General features: G+C 45.3%; 1 protein-coding gene across 1 annotated transcript in view; it reads right to left on the bottom strand.

Annotated features, from left to right (window-relative positions):
• Positions 1 to 4,726: 4,726 nt before the first annotated feature.
• Positions 4,727 to 17,828, bottom strand: part of LOC114857317 (NACHT, LRR and PYD domains-containing protein 12-like) — a 73,399-nt gene continuing 60,297 nt past the window's right edge. The window contains 4 exon segments of the mRNA XM_055509826.1: positions 4,727 to 4,739; positions 5,356 to 5,529; positions 5,772 to 5,945; positions 6,243 to 6,413. Coding sequence (XP_055365801.1) covers positions 4,727 to 4,739; positions 5,356 to 5,529; positions 5,772 to 5,945; positions 6,243 to 6,413 — 532 coding nt within the window.

Genomic DNA, 17,828 nt, shown 5'->3' on the forward strand with positions numbered 1-17,828 from the left:
CAGTAATGCTCTTAATGACAATAAAATATGAAGTTAAGAAACCATCATTTCAGTCAAGGCCCGTTTCATTAGTTTGTTTTTTAAATTGATTCTCTCAAGCCACAATTTAAAAGAGGTCTAATTTTCAGCAAACTTTGACTTATTATTACTTTTCTCAGTTTCAGGTTTTTTCCAGGAGCTGTGAAGCTCCGTCCTGTGTCCTCTGATCACAGCTTTGACTTTGCCCTCCACTACCGTTATGCGTTCCACACGCCGCTGGAGCAGGTGGGTGCAGGTCGGTGCTCGGCCTGCGGCCGTAGCTCCACGCAGCCCAATGACACAGCGCCAGGCTGAGCAGCTCGTCCTACCGTTGTGTCCGGACTCCCGCCGGAGCGCCACGGCTCCGTCCCTGCGCAGGAGGATGGACGACGGCTCCTCCACCCGGCGGAGCGTCCCGGCCGGCGGGCGGGGCGGCCTCAGCCCGCTGCAGCACTGGTGGCACACCGCCCACGCCTGCTCCTCGTTGATGGGCTGCTCGTAGGACTTCAGCACCTCCTCCAGAGACAGTTCCCGGGGTTCGGCCAGGTCCCGCGCTTCTCCGCGGTCCGTGGGGGCGGTGACCCGCGAGTCGCCGTCCTTGGCGCTTCTGTTAGTGGATCTGGCCATGGCTGCGATGCTCTGGAGCCCATTCTTTACTCCGTGAGCAACTGGGCCATTAATGATATCCTGACTCCGGTTCGGCCCGGTCTTCCGTCCGCTTCGTCATGTCGGTCTCTTCTAACTACAGAACCGCAGCTGCACCTCTTCACCACAACGGTGTCCAAGTTACCCTCCGAAGATGTAGCACTTCCGGTCCCGACTTTTAAACCCGTTTCTTTTCCACATGTTGCCTCAGTCTGTACCTGCGCCCAATTTATAATTATATGAACGTACTGCTGCCGCTGGGCTCTGAGGCTCGAAGTGGAGCCGTCACCTGGTAGAATCTCACAGAACCGTCGGCTTAACTCGCTGTGCTTTTATTTCGAAGGTGAGCTCGCGACCGTTCCGTCATCAAGGTGACTGTCACGCGCTTTGGACGCGGCAGCTGAGAGCGACGGGCGGCTACGTCCACCTGCTGTTCACCTACCGGGGACAAAGTTGTTGGACACGAGTCGCTTCTGTAAAGAAGCAATGTTGTGTAACGTCACTAATTAAACTTCTGCGACATTTGGACACAATTTAAAACATATTGATTACTTTGGCAAAACTTTGTATTTTTGTTTGATCTTTCTTGCAGTAAGTTAAAAACACCAAGTTTTTACATTCAGGACCTCAAACCATTGAAGCCCATAAAAACTTTATTTAAAAAATCTTAAAAGAAATTGTGGGCGTGTGCTCAAAATTACAGTTTAAAGAAACTAGATTCCACTCAGTCTTCATCATCACTATTCCAACAAAGCAGAAGACACATCCAGAAAATGTGTAAACCCATTCTCATTAGATTGAGACATTTTCTCCTCCCTTTTGCAAGTCAGTTACCACTGATGTCATTGAAAAGGTCTAAACTCCATAGTTGTAGCTTTGGTGAAGAAACAGAAACTAAATATTAGAAACTAGCAAGACCTGTATGAAATCACCATGGCTGTTTCCACTTCACACAAATCTTCAGTTCACAACTGTCAGTTGTTCACTCTTCCTTGAATTTCCCCCCAAGGATAAATAAAGTTTTTTTGATTTGATTTGATTTAAACTCCACTTGTTTAAACAGTTAACAGAGGCCTAAACAGCAGCTCCAATGCCTAAGTGACACATTGTGTTTGCTAAAGGCTCTAACTGTGTCAAACTACACAACTTGCAAACAAGTACATGAACACGACTAATCAGGCATAACACAGTGGACATCAAACACTGATCTCATTGTGAATCAGTGCATCATTGATTGTCATTGTAGCCTGTTGCTATTTGTTATCTTTATATAGAAGTTTTGTCAAACTTTCCTTTTTGCAAAGAATTAGATCCAGACGAAGAAATGCTTCGATACACTTCTTACTGAATCCACGACATTCATTTTTCAAAGTGTGGCTGAAATAGTGTATGTTACAGAAATTACAAATACATTCAAATTTATTTAGTATAAGACATAGCCACTATTGATACACAGTCTCCATGTTTATCCATGCTGACAGAGAACAACACAGACCTGGCACGGTTTTTAAGGCCTAAAAACCGATGCTAATTGAAGATTTGTGTGGAGGAGTGTCAAACAGGCGCTTCAGTGATTTTATTCTGATGTGGATAGTTTCCAATATATTTAGGAATAGATTGTTTCTGTTTGGTTATTAAAGCTAAAACTATGGAGTTTGGACAGCTCTAATATGGTATTTACCAGGTTTTCTGAACAAAATATTAAAATAAGTTGTTATAATAATGTTGCATTCTGGATTGTGGACAAAACACAATGTTATGAGAGATCCGTAGTCTAAAGCACAGGACCAGACAACTAGTTAGACAGTGGCGTTCCAACAAAATAAATGTAAACTGCATTGCATTGAAGGACAGTCTAATAAAATATAAAAAAGCACTTTGTCCTGCTAGAAAATCATATTATTCCTCAATAATTGAGGAAAACAAAAACAACCCCAGGTTTCTTTTCAGCACTGCAGCCAGGCTGACCAAGAGTCATAGCTGTGTTGAGTCTACTATCCCCTTAAATCTCAGCAGCAATGACTTTATGAACTACTTTACTAATAAAATTATCACCATTAGTAAAGACATTCAGCAGCAACTTCTTCCAAATGACAGAAACTACTGTCTAGATCCATCAACTTTAAATTTAACAAATCTTCTGTCTTACCTAGACAGCTTCTTCCCCATAACTCATATGGAGTTAACCTCAATAATCAACTCTTCCAAGTCGTCCACTTGTCTTTTAGATCCAATCCCAACCAGATTACTTAAAGAAGTTCTACCTTTAATCTGCTCTTCCATATTAAATCAAATCAACCAATCTTTACAATTAGGCTATGTACCACAGGCTTTTAAGTTGGCTGTGGTCAAACCTCCATTGAAAAGAACAACCCTGGACCCTGGAGAACTAGCCAACTATAGGCCCATTTCAAATTTACCCTTTATTTCCAAGATTCTTAAAAAAATGGTGGCTAAACAATTATCTGACCACCTGATTGGGAATAACCCGTACGAAGATTTTCAATCAGGATTTAGAAAACATCATAGCACAGAAACAGCTCTGGTTAGAGTCACTAATGATCTTCTCTTAGCTTCGGACAATGGTCTAGTTTCTGTCCTTGTCCTGTTAGATCTTAGTGCTGCATTTGATACAATTGATCATAACATTCTATTACAGACACTAGAACAACCAAATGAAACAGGTCAACTAGTCAAAATTCAGGGTTGTTTAAAATACATCAAATCCTGGATGTCCCAAAACGTCCTTCAACTAAATTCAAATAAAACTGAAATTCTTATTGTTGGGCCTATAAATCTGAGAGAGGCACTACTGAGTCAGATAGCCACCCTGGATGGCATAACATTAGCTTCAGATTCTACTGTGAGGAACCTTGGTGTCATCTTTGACCAGGATCTCTCTTTTACATCATACATTAAACAAATCTCCAGAACCGCCTACTTTCATCTTAGAAATATAGCTAAAAGCAGAAGCATCCTCTCTCAGAGCGATGCAGAGAAACTGATCCATGCATTTGTTAAGCTACCAAGCTCATCTCCTCTGGAACCAGCTCCCTCTTCAGGTTCGAGAAGCTGACACACTCGCCACCTTTCAGATTAGGCTTAAAAACTTCCTTTTTGACAAATCTTATAATTAGAGATGGTTCAGGTCACTGGCAATGATTGTTAGTCACAGGAACCATATCTTAGTTAAGCTGCAATAGACATAGACTGCTGGGGGACTTAATTTATACACTGAGCTCCTCTGTTTCCTTCTACCTCTTCTGTCCAATAACCTCCCATCATTGTTCTATGTTCAACTAACCTTGTTGTTGATGTGCTTTTCTCTCTCTCTCCCCTCACCCCAACCGGTCGAGGCAGATGGCCGCCCACATCCAGTCTGGTTCTGCTGGAGGTTTCTTCCTCGTTAGAGAGGGAGTTTTTCCTCTCCACTGTTGCTGTCAAATTAAATGTTTGCTGTATGTGGTATTTGTTGGGTTTAGTTGTGTGAGGTCTTAAACCTTACTTTGTAAAGTGCCTTAAGATAACTTTGTTGTGATTTGGCGCTATATAAATAAAATTAAATTGAATTGAATGGGCATGTGGCGCCCTCTTGTGGCGAAAGCAGCAGTGACACTACATCACCAGAAACTGGACCTCAAGTTCCCACATACATGAATGAAGGAAACAGAACCAGTGATTGGAGAAGTCCACCCAGAACCAGACCACACATTCTGTATTCTGACAGAATGGTTTGGAAATTAGTTCATTATATGAAACAACAGCTTTTTATCGTTGGTCCTAAAGGAAGGATGTTAAAAAGCAGAAAGATCCAAGTTGTATTCAAACACTACATGTCACTGTCCTCGATATCGACTGTAACTAATGCACCACACACTTCATTTCCCACATGATCCTGAAGGACTGAACCACAGAGCAACTGGTTTCAGATCAGTTCACACAGAGTTGTTTCCACTGGTTCTGGTTCCTCAGTCAGTCAGTTGTGGATGAAGCTCTGCTCCCAGTAACATGGATCAGTCAGAACCTCTACACACACACTGCTGCTGCTTCTACATCAATATCATCACCACCTCCAACTGCAGAGAGAATGAGAGAGCAGAGAGCAGATCAGTGAGTGTCTACAGAGACTCCCTTCATCATCTGTCACATCCAGGACAAAGAGCAGCAGGACTTCAGTCGTGTTCAGAGCAGAAGTGGAGCAGCTTCCTTTCACCTCATCTTAACGTCTTGGACTGAAGCATCAAGTGTGCTGACTCTACACATTTCACTCCAGTCCACAGTGAAACAAACTGCTGAGTCATGGCTTTAGAGACGACTTCCTGTTGGTCCATTACAGACAGAGTCGCTGTGTGGTGACCAACATCTTCTCTGCTTTGAAACATCAGCTGACACAGAAACATGAGAAGCTTTGGAGCAAACTAATGACAGAAGGACACAGACAAAGATGTGATGACTGGACTTCAGCAGAGGTTCTGCTTTGGACCAGCACCACATGGTCACTACATGGAACCAATCAGCCAGACTGATCTCAGAGCTGTGACACATGAAATTGATCAGTAGTTAGTGTTGATGCTACGACACTTTGATGAGTGACGACCACTGTCTCACTGGAGCTTTACTGGGAACACTGGATCTCTGCTGTGACACTAACTGGGTTTTGTCCAATACAGACTGACTCCAACCTCTACTGACCATAGAATATACAGTCGACAGTCTGGACTCTGCTCCAGGTCACGAAGAGGCTTCACTCCTGAATCCTGTAGCTTGTTCTCACTCAGGTCCAAATATTTCAGATGTGACGGGTTGGACTTCAGAGCTGAGACCAGAGAATCACAGCTGATCTCTGATAAACTGCAGCTCCTCAATCTGAATAAAGAATCAAAGATGTGGATCAAAGCATTAATAATGAGTCAGATTTGTCCTGATCACTGATCACTGATCTATTTTAAACCATCGTCAAAACTTAATGATGTTTTGACTTCCTTCCTTTCAGTTATTGAACAATTACTGTAAATGTGATCAGTCCTGAAGGGGATCTGACCTCATGATAAACCTGCTACAGTTCACGTCACATTAAACTCAGACTGAACTAAAACATGGAGTCTGACCCCAGAGTCTCCAGTCGACAGTGACGACTCTCCAGAAAACCACACATATGCTTCACTCCTGAATCCTGGAGTGTGTTCCAGCTCAGGTCCAGTTCTTTCAGATGTGATGGGTTGGACTTCAGAGCTGAGGCCAGAGAATCACAGCTGATCTCTGACAAACTGCAGTAACTCAATCTGAATGAAGATGAAACAGTAGAAAACAAAAGTCAGTTGGATCCGTTCAGTGTCTCATGGTATCGTCATGATTTCCTCTCAGGTTCTTTAACATCTTTGTCTCTTTATTGTGATACATTGGTTTGTTCCATGTGGTCTTGATGGAGACAGAACCAACAACATGATCCTGACTGAAATGTTTCTGTCTAAACTAACAGTTCGAATGTGATCAGTCCTGAAGGTAATTTGACCTCATGATTAACCTGCTACAGTTCACATCATATTAAGCTCACACTGAACTAAAACATAGAGTCTGACCTCAGAGTCCCCAGTCGACAGTGAGGACTCTCCAGTCCAGCACACAGAACCTTCACTGAGTCCTGCAGGTTGTTGTGACTCAGGTCCAGATATGTCAGATGAGACAGGTTGGATTTCAGAGCTGACGCCACAACTTCACAGTGAGTCTTTGTGAGTCCACAGCCAGAAAGTCTGAGATGAAAGAAAATATAAAGTCTATAAATGTGAACTGACTTTATGATTGTTGACGCTGAAGCAGCTGTAGCTCAGTTGGTCTCATCCATCACAAAGTGTGTGGTGTGAACCGTGTGTCAACGTGATGAATGTGATGAAGAGCAGATAGTTTGGACAGAAGCGTCTGTCACATCACTGGAATGTCAACGTGTCCAAATGTGGTGACAGGAAGCTCTGATGTGTGTTTAATGTGATGAGGCTGTAGCTGCTCTCATATCAACTGGATGTGTTGCTCTGTGTGACAACGTAGGTGAGAGCTCCACTCGTCCACAGCTGTTTAGCTTCACATTAACGTTGGACTTACTGAGCCTTTCTGCAGTTCCTCACAGCTGGGATCAGTCTCCATTGTCCCTCCAGTGATGTGTTGTACTTCTTCAGGTCCAACTCATCCAGAACCTCCTCTAACATCTGCAGCATGTAGGCCAGAGCTGAGCACTGGAACAGAGAGAGTTGCTTCTCTGATCTGTTCTTTGACTTCAGGAACTCTTGGATCTGCTGATGGACTGAGTGGTCTTTCATCTCCATCAGACAGTGGAAGATGTTGATGCTTCTGTCTGGAGAGATTTTATCACTCTTCATCTCCTTCAGGTTGTTGATGATTGTCTGGATGGTTCCTGGACTGTTCTCTGTGTGACCCAGCAAACCTCCTAAGATTCTCTGGTTGGACTTCAGACAGAGGCCATGAAGGAAGCGAACAAACAGGTCCAGGTGGCCACTTGGACTTTGGAGGGATTTCTTCATGGTGCCTTTTAGAAATTCATATAGAGATAAGAAGGTTTTAGGATGAAGCTCATCACTGTGTTGTTGTTTTTTACTTACAAACAACTTGATCTTTGTAAATATTGATTTTCTGTGTTTGGATTCTTTCAGGAAGTTTTTCAGTTCCTTCTTCTTTCCCCTAATGTAACAGTGCATCATGTAAACAGCAGCCAGAAACTCCTGAACGCTCAGATGAACAAAGCAGTAGACTGTTTTCTGGAAGATCACACTCTCTCTCCTGAAGATCTCTGTACAGACTCCTGAGTGAACCAAGGCCTCTGTGACGTCTAGACCACACTGCTCCAGGTCTTCTTGGTAGAACATGATGGTTCCTTCCTCCAGATGTTTGAACGCCAGCCTCCCCAGCTTCAGGAGAACTTCCTTGTCAGCCTCCGTCAGCTCCTGTGGACTGGTCTCATGTCCCTCATGGTACTTGTTCCTCTTCCTCTGGGTCAGGACCAGCAGGTTGTGTGAGTACAGGTCCGTCAGGGTCTTGGGCAGCTCTCCTCTCTGCTCTGTAGTCAACATGTGCTCCAGAACCGTAGCAGTGATCCAGCAGAACACTGGGATCTGACACATGATGTGGAGGCTCCTGTACGTCCTGACGTGTGAGATGATTCTGCTGGACAGCTGCTCGTGGCTGGATCTCCTCCTGAAGTACTCGTCCTTCTGGGCGTCGGTGAAGCCTCGTACTTCTGTGACCCTGTCCACAAACGTAGGAGGGATCTGATGGGTCGCTGCGGGTCGGGAAGTGATCCAGACCAGAGCCGAGGGTAGCAGGTTCCCCTGGATGAGGTTGGTCAGCAGCACGTTGACCAATGACGTGTGTGTGACGTCAGACACAACCTTCCTGTGGCTGAAGTCCAGTGAGAGTCTGCTTTCATCCAGGCCGTCAAAGATGAACAGAAGCTTCAGGACAGCGAGCTGCTCTGCTGGGACCTTCTGGAGCATTGGATGGAAAACATGGAGCAGCGTGAGAAGACTGTGCTGCTGATCTCTGATCAGGTTCAGCTCCCTAAACGACAGCAGAACCAGCACACCGAGGTCTGGGTTTTCCCGGCCCTCGGCCCAGTCCAGAGTGAACTTCTGCACCGAGAAGGTTTTTCCAACGCCAGCGACGCCGTTGGTCAGAACCAGTCTGATGGGTCTGTGTGGGTCAGAGGAGGCTTTAAAGATGTCGTGGACCTTGATGGGAGCCTCATGGAGGGTCTTCTTCTTGGAAGCTGTCTCCAGCTGCCTCACCTCATGTTGGGTGTTCACCTCTTCACTCTGTCCCTCTGTGATGTAGAGCTCAGTGTAGATGCTGGTGAGGAGGACTCCACTTCCTGTTTCACCTCCTTCAGTCACTCGTTCACATCTGCTCCTCAAACTGAACTTATGTTCATCTAAAGCCTCCTGCAGAGCAACATCTGCTGAAAGAAGAAGAAACAACAGAAACCCACTTGTTCTATTTTTGACCCACAAATGATTTAGTTATTTAGAAAATGTTCAGTCTCACTTTGGACGGTGCTGGTCTGTTTCATACACTGAGGACAGGAAGAGTCTCCTGATGGACCAGACTGGTTCCAGTATGAGGTGAAGCACTGTCTGCAGAACCAGTGTCCACAGCTGCTAGAGACTGGATCCTTCAGAACCTCTTGACACACATCACAGCAAGATGGCTGCTCCTCCTCAGGAACACAATGCTTGTTCTCTCTGTCAACACATTAGTACAGAACCAAACTGATGAGTCCAACACTGTAGAAGCTCAGATGGTCCAGAGACCAGGAAACGTGACCCACTGCTCTGTCTGGACTCAGCATCAGTCTGGTCCCTCTGGCTTCAACTCTCCTGCTGCACAAACACTAATCAGCTGCTTTTCCTGTCTCACATTTACTGATCTGCTGGGGTTCATACACACTTAGCACTTCCTGCAGCTCCTTCACAATCAAAGCCTCCACTACAGACAACAGCTTCTGGCCTGTACTGTTCTTCAGTTGAGCACGGATCAGTCGGGTCTGAACTGAAGTAATAATAGCTCTAAAGACTGTGGTAGAGCAGCATCTCACACATGGAACATTGGTGTCACAAGTTCTACACCAGACGGTTCCTTCCTTTATGTTTTCTGTCCGTCTCTACTGTCGTCTGTCAAATGAAGGAGAACATATAGAACAATCATTGTGGAGAAGGGAAGTGGTCTAAATCTACACTGACCAGTTTCTGTCCCTGTTTGTCCACACAGAACGTTTCCATCAGAACCATCCATAGATGTTTGTTCTGGACCTTTAGGAACAACATGTGGTGGAGAGAACCTGATCTCAAAGCTCCACTTACTAATGAGTCAGAGCTTTCAGACGCTGAACAGTTCAAATGTTCCTAGTGACGTGAGCATCAGGACAAAGAGATGTGAAGATTCTGTTGAAGTGTAATTCTAACATGGAGGTTCTGAAGTGTTTCACTACAGAACCAACATCAGTAGTTGGAGGATAGAAAACCCAGACCAAGATCCATTTCAGTCTGAAACAGTCTCTACATCATAAATAGAAATCTATGAACAGAACATTTTGTCTTCATCCTCCATCAGGTCAGTTCAGTAGAAACTGTCTCTTACTTTGTGTCTGAGGCTCCAGGTTCATTACTGAAGGTTAGAGGCTCATGTCTGGACCAGTCACTTTTCATAGACAGACAGCTGGGTCCTGGAGGTTCTGCTCTTTGTCTGTGGTTCTGAACTCTGTAAACACAAACATTTTTTCAATCATCACATCAGTCACTGATCAGTTCTCTGATCAAAGTCATTTCTGTGGCTCTAAACACAAACTACTGCTGCTGCAAATCATCAGGACGTTTCACACTTTGGATCAGATCTCAGATCAGATTCCAGCTGTTCTGTGATTGACAGCTGACACTGAGACCCAACAAATCATCAGTCGTTTTTCATGATTTGATCACGTCTACACACGTGAAGTTCATCCAGACGAATGCGAGCATCCTGGATGATCACTGTCAGGTTCATATAGAAACACAGTCAGTTTATAAGATCAGAGGTGAAACTACTAGACACAGAGAATAAACTAACAATGATTCATATCAGTGAGTTTGGATCAGTTCTTACTTTGTGTCTGAGGGTCCAGGTTCAGGACTGAATGATGGAGCCTCACATCTGGACCAGTCATTCTTCATAGATACACATCTGGATCCTGGAGCCTCTGCCCCATCCTCTTCCTCCACACAAACACTCATCTTCTGAAAAAGCCAAAGATCCAGAGCTAAACACCTGCTGTGACTTGTATTAAAGTGAATCTGAACCCAGAGTCTCACACACTTTGTGCCTTTGTTCAATAGGACTCTGATGTCAAACGGATCTGAAACCTGAGTTTCATGTTGTGGTTCTAAAGTCACTGGGCTGTTTAGATCCTGTAGTGAAGGAGAAGCCAACGAGCTGCTTCCTGCTTCCAACAGCTGAACGACGAGCAACCAGTCAGTCACCAGTTTACGTGTTATCTGGAAAACTCAGAACACTGACAGGGAAGAAGAAAAACAGCCCATTTCTGGACCTCAGCCAGTCTAAATAGTCAGTACCACCGACTGTGAGCTCAGAACCAGAACCAGGACAAATAACAACCTAGCCAGACCCTGAACACCATCAACTCCTCACATCCAGTTCCTGTCAGTGTTAGTTTGGCAGAGGTCGTGTCTCTTTTTGCTCTACATTAACACTAACAGTAATGTTGTTAAACACTCACCTCCTCAACTTTTCCTCCTTTTGCTCTGTTCTCTCAAAATTGATTCACTCACTGAACACCTTCAGTGTTTGCTCCTAGATCACCTAGGTCCTAGGCCCTGCCCCCTCTCTGTTTAGAGCAAACCAGATGAGTTTAGGGGAAATATTTCGTCTGATGCAGCACATAAACAGGGAACATTCCATAAAACCTGTTAAAGCAGTTTTAAAGCAGCAGCAGTTTTTCTGTGTCTCCAGCTGCTTGTTTCAGTATGTAGACTAGTAGTAGTAGTACTGTAGTTATCAAGCTGTAATTTCCCTCCACTGATCTGCCTAATGAGCTGTGATTTATACGTTCTGAGCAGAAACAAAGGTCAACTAAAGATCTGTCACTAGTCGTTTACTCATTCATCCTCTATTTATTCTGTTCTTTAATGTGATTTCTATTCTTTAAGGCACTGAGTCCTTTGTTTTAGTGTATATACTCACACATGACATTTCAGACACTGCAGCCCCAAAAAATAACATGAGACCTAAATGCTACATGAGACCTGAGGAGAAACTTTAGCAGAGCCCTTTAGCAGCTTGATGGAGAGCAGAAGTGACTCAAACAGAGCTGAACTCAGTGTCAGGGAACATGTGTCTGTGGCAGTGTTACGCCCGGGCGATCTACTACTAAAACTGGTACCCAAAAGCAGGACAAGAGGCTGAGCACAGTTGAGCGGATTTAATAGACACATTCAGCAAGACAACAAAAAACTCTGCAACAACACTGGCAGGAATCACGTAGCATATAACGGTTGCTCATAAGACAGGACAAATGTAAAATAGAAATAAATAATATAGGAATAGCAGCACGCTCCTCTAACGGCGGTATGGGAATAACCAAAACACCGCTTTAACGGCAGGACCGATGTAAACATAAACACTGCTTAATAGCAGGACATATGTAAACAAAAATGCTGCTTTGACGGCAGGATAGATGTAAACAAAACCGCTACTTTAACGGCAGGATAGATGTAAACAAACCGCTGCTTCAACGGCAGGAGGGTGGGTGGGTGTACGCGTCTGTGTTTGTGTGAGTTTGTATGCGTGTGGTGCGGTTGGAGTGTGGGGGGTCTGGTTTTCCGCCCGGGGTACGATGATCGTCTGCCTGGGTGGTCTCTTTTCTGCTGACCCCCACCAATTGCTGGCCTTGTGCTGCAGGCCGGTGTGGTGCCAGGGGATGAGGTCGGGCCGATGGGGTAGGCCCCGCTTCTCTCGTGTGGGGGTGGTGGACTGGGGGCGGGTCCCACTCTGGGCACGGGGGCATCTCCTAGCGGGCTCCCTATGGACCGTGGGTCCCCGGGCTCCACTCTTTCAGGCTGACCCTCTCACCGGGGGGAGTGTTTGCCCCTGGTTCTCATGGGGCGAACAGCGTTGACCCACGGTGGCCCACTCTGACCTCGGGTGCTGTCTCTGTGGCTGCTGCAGCTCTGCCTGGGGGGCTCTGTGTGGGGGGCTTGGGTCGCAACACCTGCCCTCCTGGAACTGAAGGTGTGTGGGCTCCCTGGCTGCTAGGATTCTTTCCTTTGCTTGCTGGATAGGCGTAGTGGCCGAGCCCCTCACATCACCCTGGCTTCCACAAGTGGCTTAGAAGTGGCCAGCTTAGAGCCTATAAGACAAGGAGAAATTAAAGCGAACAAGGCCCACCGGGACTGTCGAGCGTTTAACCTGTGAGCTGTTCTGATGTGCTCCAGGTTACGGTGATCAGTCCAAACTATGAAAGGTTGCTGGGCTCCCTTCAGCCAGTGACGCCACTCCTCTAACGCCATCTTGACAGCTAAAAGTTCCCGGTTGCCAACATCATAATTCCTCTCGGACAGTGAGAGGCGCCGAGAGAGGAAGGCACAGGGATGAACCTTCCCATCACCCCTCTGTTGCTGTGACAGTACGGCCCCCACTCCGGTACAGGATGTGTCCTCAGAACAGTTATCGTAACTGCTGGAAAGCGGCCCTCGCTTCCTCAGTCCAGAGAAAGCGAGTGTTGGTGGACGTGAGCCCGTGTAAGGGAGCAGCCACCTTACTAAAACCCCGGATGAACTGTCTATAGAAGTTAGCAAACCCTAGAAATTGTTGCAGCTGCTTACGGTCCCTGGGTTCTGGCCACTCTGCGACAGCCGTCACCTTAGCGGGGTCCATTGCCAGGTGACCGGGCTGAAGGAGGAACGCGAGAAACGAAGTCTTAACCGTATGGAACTCGCACTTCTCTGTCTTAATAAACAGTCGGTTCTCTAACAGTCTTTGTAGTACCTCCCGCACATGGGACACGTGTTCTCTCATATCCCTCGAAAAAAAACAGGATGTCCTCCAGGTAAACAAACACGAACCTGTTGACCATATCCCGCAATACATCATTAACCATTCCCTGGAATATTGCGGGGGCGTTAGTGAGGCCAAAAGACATGGCTAGATACTCATAATGGCCTGTGGGAGTGTTGAAAGCAGTCTTCCATTCATCGCCCTCTCGGATGCGCACCAAATGGTATGCATTTCGTAGGTCCAACTTTGTGAATATAGTAGCCCCCTGCAGCAGTTCAAAGGCCAAGGACATTAAGGGTAATGGGTATTTGTTCCGCACCATCACACTGTTCAAACCCCTATAGTCTATGCACGGTCTCAACCCTCCGTCCTTCTTTGGGACAAAGAAGAACCCCGCCCTGGCTGGTGAGGAGGAAGGCCGTATGATACCAGCCTTCAGGGACTCCGCAATGTAATTCTCCATAACCTCCCTCTCCGGTTGCGACAACGGGAAAATCCGACCGCTAGGTGGTGATGCCCCAGAGAGAAGATTGATCGGGCAGTCGTAGGGTTCCAACGAAGCATGGAGGAGATGTTAGGGCCTCTAAGGGATGAATGTTGCATCCCATATCTGGACGATGTGCTTTGCTATGCAAAGACCTTCGATGATCATGTTTGGACTCTACGAAAAGTTCTTTAGATGCTCCAACAACATGGACTAAAGCTCTTGTGGTGGAAATTTTCCATAAAGAAGCAGATGAGAGAGTTGTCCTTTTGTGCGATTTTCTGTGGTGGAAATTTTCCATAAAGAAGTAGATGAGAGAGAGTTGTCCTTTTGTGCGATTTATTGAAATAATAAAGAAAATAAAAATAATGGGGAAAGCAAATAAAAAGCATGGATGTTGATCGTGCACATCAACAAACCAAAAACCAGCTGGGGAGATCAGTGCACACACCACGGAGGTGTGATGCAAAGAGCCCACGATCCTCAAGTTGCTTCTGCCTTTTAGCTTCTCTGTCCGACTAGGGTGGAATGTCTTTCTAACCCAATCAAATTACATGCACCATCTCCTCCCTGTCACAGTGTGTGTGAAGATATTTACATTCTCACACCTGAATCGCTGACGTCCAACTATCTGTGAGAAAGGAGCACCAAGTCTCAACAGACAGAGACACAACTCCCCGACCTTGGGTTTGGGAGCTAGAGTTGAGAGTCTATCAGGCAGAGACAACCATTGAACAATGTAGGTCAAATGTCAAATGCATACAGTAAGACAAAACATAAGATATTAATTGCAGAACATAAGTCATAAATCGTATAATAACTGCATAGAAATGCATAGAAATAAGGAAGACACATAGAAATAAGGAAGAGACAATTTTTCCCATAACACTCCCCCCTTTTGATTACACATTAATCAAACCATAAAGGAATAAAAATTGTCAACATCACATTCTGTAATAATAAAAGATCCTTGCAAATGAAACAATAAGGGTATTAACTCATCAAGATTCAAAATACACCTTCACATAAAATGCAAGTAACTTAGGGACAAAAGGTTGGGAGCTGTTTTTGGTGGGTAGTTATACAAGAATAACTTCTGTATTGGCATGTGAAGAAAATAAGCTCATAATCATATTTGTATCATATTATATTCTGTGATCCAATAGCCTAAGATCATCGTCAAAGTCATTAAGTGAATTAGAGTTGGGGTTTTTGAACATTGACATTGTGTCATTTGATACAAGAGTGTTGCTGAGGTCGCACGCATGATGAGACCTCTAACCAGTGGGATAACGCAAAAACCAAACAAGAGAATCACAGCCATCTCAATGATAAAGGAAACAGCTGCGGACATGAGAACAGATTTCCATTTTCCAGACATTTCGTCTAGCCAATTCCAAGGGAAAGAACCTATACCAGAGTTAGCTGAGATTCTGAAGGCCGTGGAGCGCCTTCGCCACACTACCATTAGAATCAGTGTTATTCAGGCTGTAAGTACAACATGCGTCTCCAAACATAAAACAAACGCCTCTTTTCTCTGCTAACAACATGTCTACGGCCATTCGATTGTAATGTAATAAAGACAATTAATGTATGATAGCCATAGGTTTCCGATGGGGTTCTGTATCATATACTCTTAAGATAGATTTCATGCTTTCGGATCTTTAATTGTACATTTGCGTCTAGAGCGAATAGGAGATTCAGGGATTTAACCAGAATGATGATGCGTTTTGTCTCATAACCTCTGTCATCTGTAGATGAAGGATAAAAACTAATTGTAGCAGTGAATAAGTGATTGTGAGCAAATTAAACACCAAATCAACTTTAGGATATTTAAACTCAGTGTTGTGAATTATGTGAAATTTTCTCATTCAAAAGTAGTGTGTAAAGTTACATAGAAACATCATGTGATAAAGGCAATAATCAGAGTAACATAAAATGTCTAACGCATCGAGGTTACAATTGATGTCTTGTAACAATCTGCTTCTTCCTGTTGAACAGTAGCGTTAGATTGTTTTCAACCTGTGTGTTGATGTATTGACAGTTCGTTGGAGTTCTTCAGGTTGTGATCAGCTGATCACAGAGACACTTGGGATTCGTTATCACCGCCAGGTTTCCTCCCAATGTCGTCTGAGTCACTGTCACTCCCGTGATGTGAAGAGTCTACACGTCGTCCAGCGTCGGCAACTCAAGGCTGCTCGTGTGTGTGTTTTCTCAGGAGCGTGTGTGTAGATGTATGGTCTGATAGTGTGATTCACCGGTGCAGCTTCAGGCGGCGCTTGGCTCACACCTTTAGCTGAACGGTCAACGCAGCCTCGCCTCAGTGCGTGTGTGAGCACAGCAGGGGTCGTCCTTCTCAGTTCTTTTCGTTAGTGGTGGTTTTCTCCGTGGGATGTAGATGGAGGGTCGTCTGTTGGATCCAGGACCTTCCTGGATGGAGTGGATCCAAGTCGCTCTCTCTGCGATCTTTACAGCCGTGTTGGTCGTCAGAAGGACTTGGAAGGGGCCTCGCCACTGTTTGGAGGTCCAGTGCTTCCTCCTGAAGTCCTTAACGATCGCCCAGTCCCCTGGTTGGATGGTGTGATGGTTCTGTCGACTGTTTTCACCTGTTGGGAAATCTGAATTATGGGGAAAAGGTGTTTGGGCGGCACGGCTGCCATCAGGCACAAACCAGACTCCATGGCTACAGGTGGAACCATTCGTCTGCCAGAGTCTGCATTCCTGTGAGGTAGAAAATGTTTAAAGCACAGGGAGAGAGGAAGAAAAGGATAGAGAGAGTTGGAGAAAGGGAACAAGGATCAGGAGAGGAAACGAGGATCAGGAGAGGGAGGGGTTGTTGGGCAGCGACCTTCGCAGCAGTGTCTGCAGCTGCATGTTGGCAGAAACAAAGTCGTCACTGATATTGTGAGTCGGACAGTTACAAACAGCATTAGCTGTAGGCAGCAGGACAGCGTCCAGCAAAGCAGAACCTAATCATGATGTGAGATAGGTTTGCAATCAGACTTCAAAAGCTTCCTATGCTTCCACAGAGAACCAACATGTGGAGTCTGTGTAGATGGTAACAGACTCTCCTTCTGCTAGTTAACCAGCTTCAGTCAATACGATCAACTCTGCAGCCTGAGCAGAGCAGTGTCTTAGCAAAGAGCCAGACTTCAAAGCAGCCTCTTGATAGTAACGTTCAGCATGTTGAGCAAGGTGGTGTTGCATCTAAGCCGTCGGGCTGTAGAAAGATGTGATCTATTCCAAAAGAATCAAAGACAGTATGAGGACAAAAGAACAGAAGTCGTACAACCTGATTTCTCATCCACTGTTTAAGTGAAAGGTCGCGTAGGGTCAGATCAGGGAGACCCAAAATAGGAGCCGATTGAAGAGCAAGCTTGAGGTAAGTGAACGCTGTTCAGCCTCAGACGTCCACGTGAGACAAGAAGTGGACGATGAAGACGTCTGCATCAGAACCCTGAGTGGGGCCTCAAAGACAGTAAAGTTAGGAATGAAGTTCCTACAATAAGAACAAAGACCTAGAAAAGACATCAGCTGTTTTTACGTGCACGGTTTAGGCAGGTCTCAAATTGCTTTAACTCTGTTGGGTGAGATGGATTTGCCATCAGCTGTAATTACAATGACCCAGAAAATAACCTTTGTCTGAACAAACTGTAATTCAGACAGGCTCTTTGTGGCCTGTAGCATCCAATGATTCAGTAGCTTAGTGGTGTCTGCAGTAACACCATGTGGCTTCCTTTAAGAGGGTGTTGTTGTTTACATGGTCTGTGGTCAGATTTAGGTGTAATGACCACTGGTTCACATCCTCTGATCAAACCTACGTCATGTCTGTGTGTGAGCCACAGGGAAGCAGGGCTTCCTGTGAGGCTGAGTGTTGGTCAGAGCGTCCTCTGAAAAATGAAAATAAAAACAAAAGCATGTAGTGTGTCATTAGAATGTGGAGGTACCCAGTTCACTGTTTGCTGCACATGACGGCAGAATAAAAAAAAAAGTTTTCTAAAAGTATGCAAAGTAGGTGAATACGTCACATGGGGTCAGAAGTCGTTCACCAGTCTCCACCTCGTTGACATCTGTTCACAAAAGGATCCACGTCCTGTCATCTGTCTCCATTATGTTTTCACAGAGGGACGTG

Source organism: Betta splendens, chromosome 6 (genome assembly GCF_900634795.4).
Source record: "Betta splendens chromosome 6, fBetSpl5.4, whole genome shotgun sequence".
NCBI classification, from domain to species: domain Eukaryota; kingdom Metazoa; phylum Chordata; class Actinopteri; order Anabantiformes; family Osphronemidae; genus Betta; species Betta splendens.